Below are 6,932 nucleotides of genomic sequence, written 5' to 3' on the forward strand. Positions count from 1 at the left end.
TCTTTAAACGTTAATATCTCCTTAACTATTGTTGACACCGCAAAATGGTACAGGACTTTTCGACTCAGTGTAGTCTGTTCTACACACGCACGAAATATTTTGCGGTCGCTACCAGACACCCTGTATATAACAAAATGGTATTTTTTTTAAATACGATGGTTTACTTATTTCCATGATTAATAAAAAATACGTAGAAATATAATGATAATATACACGGAATTTTTTCTTAGAGTTTACCTTGAAAATATGACAGTCGTGGGACAACATTATATTTCGAAGAATTTTTTAATATATATCTCTCTCATTCATTAATAAAACTACAAAGTATAAAATAGGTTTGATCAATTTTACTGAAGTGCATGGATAAAAATCTTTAAAATATTGTATTATACCACAACTACCATATTTTCTAGATAAATTTAAAAAAATTCTCTCCGTATATATAATATATACATATGTGCATATACATATATATATATATACAATATATACCTATAGGTAATAATATATTGATAATATTTAAATACAGAAACATTATAGATAACGAATTTACAAGATTAGTAAGCAATTATTAACATCTCTTCTTTGTTAAACTATTCTTTTCACGTATCGTGTGTTTCATGTATTTTTTCTTTTTTAAAGGTTTTTTTAGAATCTTATTATGCGCAAAATGTACACCTAGTTTGTCTTGATAAGTCTTTCATCGTATTTCTTTCGCTATTGAAAGTTAGTTGATATATGTGATGATTCCTGATTTTAATACAGTCAACAGAATAAATAAATCGTAGCATATTAATCTTATACTGAAAAATTTGTCGTAAGTACTGATAACAGTGTTCCATTACCAAACGACATAAAGAGTAATCAGCGGCACTTCTAAAGCTCTTCGAATAACTGGTTCCATATGTACGTGCAAATATGCGCGCACAACCAATGATTCTTAGCTCTGCAATTACGCGATAAAAGATTGTACGTAATTCATTATCACGACACGACCCTAATTATTATCGTCAACTCGATTGCACTTCGTTAATTGCCAGAACCGAACAAAGCACATATTGTTTACTCTCTCGAATTACATCTTTTCGCGTATGTTTCTGTATATTTATAAATACGAATAAAATAACGTAATATTCTTAAACATATATATATATATATAAAATCAAAATTAATACAAGATGGAAATTAATATTAATAACGATTCGTTTCCTCTGAAAGCAATTTGAATCATCTCAAGTAAAATATTCTCATTGAATTCACTATTAATTTATGTATAAGTCAGACAATATTCTTCACACTAATATTGCAAAAAATAATTGATTGGAAAAGAATAATAAATGTAATGTTTCTTGTAAAATTTGACTCGTTTCAATGATCACTTCTGACCAATTCTTCCTTTTTATATAGTAACCGTCAATTGTAAGAGACACAGAACATCTAGAATAGTGTACACAAATGCTCTAGAAAACTAGAATAGAACGACATACTTTCGCGAAATGATCAGGCACTCAGGGTTCTTTAATAAATGCACGCGATATAAATGTGTGAACGATTTAAACTTAATTCCGAATGAAGAAAAAGTTGCATTGTTCGTAATTATTAGCAACAAATTATTCTAGCTCGAGAATGCGGTTAATTCGCGAATCATCGACGAAATATCACCTATCTGCACTCGCAAGTAAATCACACGATCTTTATCGAGACAAAGAAACCGATACCGGTGGAATAGCATTAACAATTTACGCCATATAAAAAGTGGTCGTTCAACTGTAATGACAGCAATAACAAAAAGATACACCTCGATATTACACGCATTAGTAGAATAATAAATAGGTCCGTGTATAATTTGCAATTGTATTTAAAAGCATCCCAATAAACAACAAATAAATGATCCTAAATAATCACATATATCTAAATATTAAAAATATATTAAAAATGAGAACTTGAAAACATATTTTGATTATTATTTAAAATAACGTTCCGAAATATTTTGAAGGATATTCTTAAGCAAAAAAATATTCTGTGAATATTATGAGGACATTATTTAAGAAAATATAAATTCCCGAGAAAATTATAACAAAATTATTCTTAAATATTCTTAAACATAATATTGCTGTCCTTTTCTTTATGTATTTTATAATGCATTGGTCTGAGAATCTCTGTTAAATATTTCTTTTGTAAATAATATTCATTTTCACATATGGCATATATAGACAAAAGGATTAAATTTTGTATTTTAATGATCTCTTGTGACATGTAAGAAACATATCGTATAGTAACAATAAATTATCTGTCGTACAAGAAGAACAAGCAGCGCAACCGAGTCATAAAGTAGCAAGGTAGTTGCATTCTTCTGATACTCTTTGCGGCCGCCGTCTCCATTAGTTGTTTTGTTTCTAACGAAATCATTATTTACTACAACTTCGCGATTCGTGGCGCTGTAACTGGCGTCACGTCGTTAAGATTTCTATACGATATTACAAAGTCAGTCGATCAAAATAATTATCGAGAGTTGCATTGAACTCTTTCAGATCGATCGCTTTTTTTACTCATCTACAGAAAAATGCTAGAATCCGAATAATTATTATTTTGATAGTGACAAACCAGATTTTTTACAAGACAACTGTTTCAACATATTTATAGAATTTATTTTTGCATTTATAAAAAATTATTATATTTTTTCGTGTAAAGTATACTCGAAAGTGCCACGCGGCATAGAATGAAGCAATTCGAACCACTCGTCTTTCCACAGTTAAACCGACAAATGTAATTGTCTGTGAAGAATACAGCTGCTTCCGTTCAACTACAAAGTTATAATAAAACAAACGGCGAGATCACGGCACAATGTCTACCCTGCATCATCGTTAAGCAGCTGGTCGGTTCCGCATTATCCTTAATGTCCCACTAAGGAAACGGACTAGCGCTTTAACTTGCATTAACCTCATTTTGCGCACGTATGTATCGCCCATTATTGCATCCTGCAACGAACGAATAGCGCCAACTGAGAGTACATCGCGTCTTTAAACAAAGATTCAAACCGAGAATGCATCGCGAGCTTAATTGAGGCAGTGACTGGAAAAAGGGCAAGAATTTTATTTCAAAGGAAATGCGTTTTCCTTACTCTTTGTTTCACAAGATACTCGACGCTATTACATGTAATTAATATACCTATACGTAAACAGAATTGTAAATGCTCTTTCAAATATTTTGTAAAATAAAATTCACATTTTAAATTAATCTCAATTTCCTCTAACAGAAAGTTCTCTTACATGCTTTGAAGTATGAACATCGAAACAAACTGAAACGTTTTAGTTAAACACGATATTATCGAAAAACAGAATAGACTGTCATAATACTTAATGTTTTAACAATTATCATACAACGCTAGAAATAAGCAGTAATTTTATCAATAAATTTTCTTAAAAATGAATAAAAATAATGATAAAAATAATAAGATAGGAAAATCCAAATAAATGCAATTGCTTTATAAACTCGTCAATAACTTCTACTTCATCTATAAAACTCTTTCAACATTATGAAATTGCCCATTTTATGAATTTATTAATTGTTTTCTGTTTCAGAGTGACCTTACTGCAATGGAATGTCTCTTCAAGGAGGATATATTCGACGGAAATTACAACACGTATAGCTCAATACGTTGGTCTACAGCGAATAAGACTTTGTACCTCGGTTTGAATCGTTACGGTCAACCGAGAAGAGTACAAGCCAAAGGTCACAACCTGGGCAAGCTGTCAACCTATGCCCGAGTGCTAACACGGCCGATCCAAACACAGAACGATACCAAACACAAAATACGTCATCACGGCAGCAGTCATCGCCAAGTTGACATCTGTCCCCCTATACTATCCCAAGAAAAGGATGGTAGGGACAGGTTCAGATGTCGCAAGCGAAAGAAGAGAAAGAAGCGGAAACGGCGGTGCAAATCGGGCGAGCAGCCCGGTCCCCAATGCCAAGGTCCTGAGGAATCGATCTTGAAATCAGTAACGGACATTGTCGAGGCATCATCGGAGATCATCAGCGCCAGCAGCAACACGCCGGAATCCAAGAGATCCTGCGAGGGGGCAGCCAGTGAGGAAGCTTGCAGGCGGCAGGCCCTCTCGGTGCCGGCGAAGAAGCGGAAGTCGCGGATAGACGACGGCGGCAGGAACCTCACGCTCGGTAAGAACAAAGCATCAACGTCAAATGCGAAAAAGCCAAACGTCAGCGTCGCCGATAGTCAAAGTAAAAAGCCTGATTTGACGGACGGGAAGAAGAAGAAGAGGAAGAGGACGGGTCTGTAGCAGACGAGCCAGGGGAGCATGGTGGCATCGCCATCCCGGAAGCAGTACGAGCCTGGCACGACGTCCTCGTCCCAGGTCTCTTCGTCGCTAATGGCGCTCGCCAGCGAGGAGCAGCGGGTCTCGACAGCCACGTTGTCCTCTTCGCCGTCTCTTCCTGGTGCGTCAACCGCTCTCTTCTCCATCATAAGGCCGAGCTCGCCACCGTCTGACCGTAAAAAGCTACCACCGTCTTCAAGGAATCATGTAACGAAACCGGTGGACTCGCGTAGGATAGGAAAGTTTTTCTCAGATATCGCGGATTTGCCGGATCGACCGAGGTCGATGCCAGCGATCTCGGCGACGTCGAGGAGCAAAATAGCGTCAACCACCAAAGTTCCTGTAGATACGTGCGCCTATATTACAACCCCTCTGCCTCAATTCTCGCCAGTTCCCCCTTCCTCGTCCTTGCCTTGGCAGGAATCCGATGAGGACTCTTCGAGTACGCTATCATACTCCTCGCTCGTCGACGAGGAGTTGTCCTCGACCGTCAAGAGCGTCAAGTACATTGGAAACCTCTGGCGAAGTTATCACGGAAATTATGATAGATGAAATTAGGCTAGATGAAAAGAACTGCGAGGATGGTGGTTGCGATAAGGATGACACGATCCCGCGGTCTACAACGAGATTCCCATTAGAGAGATTGGCGATGTAACTGGATGGCCGAAGGTTAATTTGTGCGTGAACGTCATTGTAAACGTGTATATAGCAATTATTGTAGGTTACGACTTACTCCACATTCATACGACAAGAGGGTGACACGTGACGTGTGTCATACTAAAATTTTACTCGCGTTATAGGGGATCGATATGGCTGCAGTTTCAGTGAGATCAATTTAGTTCTATCAGCTTTGAATACATAAATACTTCGAGAAATTGAATATAATGTGAAAATAAACTGAATTTTTATTTGTCGTATTATATATATATATATATATATAAATTTCAGTCATAATACAAATTTAGATAAGAATAATCAAGATTTAATTAGACATTTCAAAAAATTCTTTCTGTTAACATAATTAAATTTTATGAATAATCTAATTATTATAAAAATTAATTTTTAATAAAATTTTAACCTACGAGTAAATATTTCTATTTTATCAAAGATAATTAATTGCAATACGTTTGCAAATATAAAAGCAATGTAAAAAACAATCTCTAACATATAATTTTATCAACAATTTACTTGTAATCAACAATTTTATCAACAAATTTACTTGTAGTTAATCTAAAGTCTTATTTGAACAATATTATTTAATTATAAAGAAAATATTTCTTTAGATAATTTTCATATAATTATAATAAAAAAAATTAAACAACTTAGAATAAATAAGAATATAAATAATGAGAATAATTTGAGACAATTAAAAAAAAATATAAAAATAAATAAAAAAAAATTTTCTATAATTTAATTTTGATAACATATTAATAGATATTAAAGATCTCGATATTTATTAATAATTTTACACAACGAAAAACATTTTGATGTGCGCTACAAGGTTAAAAATCCATAACGGTAGTAAATTGCGTTCACTGAAATGGTTTCAATATCGATCCCCAAACATTTACGGTGAGAGACGCGGTTCGTGTCGATGAACATTGGTAAAAGCGAAGAGCCTTTGGTCGCGTTTGTTTGAGCAAGACAAGAGCGTGCCAACCAATGCGTGTCTCTTATGCTCGTTATTTGAAAGAAGTAATTACTAGTGGTACCGAAATAAGAGAATATCAAACCGCTGGATAATGAGCACGAAATAACTTTAATCTGAAAGTACTTCCTGGCAGCAAAACAGGTCATGCCATAATTGCGTATCTCCTAAGTAGTTCCACAGAGTCGTAATCTTCATTGGATTTTAGAGCAAGTAGTTTTCGATTCTATTGCAAGATGATAAGTCGATAATGCATGCAAATGTGCCATTTCTGAACTCTGATAATCTTTGGTTATCGACTTTCAAATTTATATGTTTTCTCAGTAAAAATTTAACTTTAACATGTAACTCTATATAAGAGTACAGATAAAACTTCTTCACAGAATTCACTGCATTTTAAGAATGTTTCAAATAAATATAACTAAGCTATTTACTTTGAAAGGAATGCATAAGTATTATATATGTATTTAAAAAATATATATTTTAGATTTAACTTACATAACTTTCAAAGTAAATGGCTTAATCAGAACAAAAATAATTATTCTCTTATATAACTAGATCTTTCACATTAACGATATATCTTCAATAGCTTTAACAATTACAAAGTATTTTCAGCATGACAATCTAGGTATGTATCATCATTGTATATTTAGAAATTAATGAATGTGATGTCTCTCTCTTAATTAATGTTATTATTAGGCACAAGAGCGTTAAATAAATCAAGTTATATAAATTCAATTAGATACAAGGAAAGTTAAGATCTGCATTAAATGGCACTAAATAGAGACGAATGTAAAAGCAAAGCCTGCGTAGTAATATTTGTACAAGTTAGATAATATTATCCACAGATTATAATATTAAGATGTTTATTCTAAATTAAATATATATTTTATCTGGAGAGAAAGAGAATAAGAAATTGTGAAACAAAATACTTTCTTGACATGAAC

The 6,932-nt window shown here is 33.6% G+C and overlaps 1 protein-coding gene across 1 annotated transcript in view; it reads left to right on the plus strand.

Moving 5' to 3' along the window:
• The window catches only part of LOC108721466 (uncharacterized), a 95,287-nt gene extending 90,398 nt beyond the window's left edge, over nucleotides 1-4,889 (plus strand). The window contains 1 exon segment of the mRNA XM_018446017.1: nucleotides 3,582-4,889. Coding sequence (XP_018301519.1) covers nucleotides 3,582-4,889 — 1,308 coding nt within the window.
• The last annotated feature ends 2,043 nt before the right edge of the window (nucleotides 4,890-6,932 follow it).

Source organism: Mycetomoellerius zeteki, unplaced genomic scaffold (genome assembly GCF_001594055.1).
Source record: "Mycetomoellerius zeteki isolate Tzet28-1 unplaced genomic scaffold, Tzet1.0 scaffold174, whole genome shotgun sequence".
Taxonomy (NCBI): Eukaryota; Metazoa; Arthropoda; class Insecta; order Hymenoptera; family Formicidae; genus Mycetomoellerius; species Mycetomoellerius zeteki.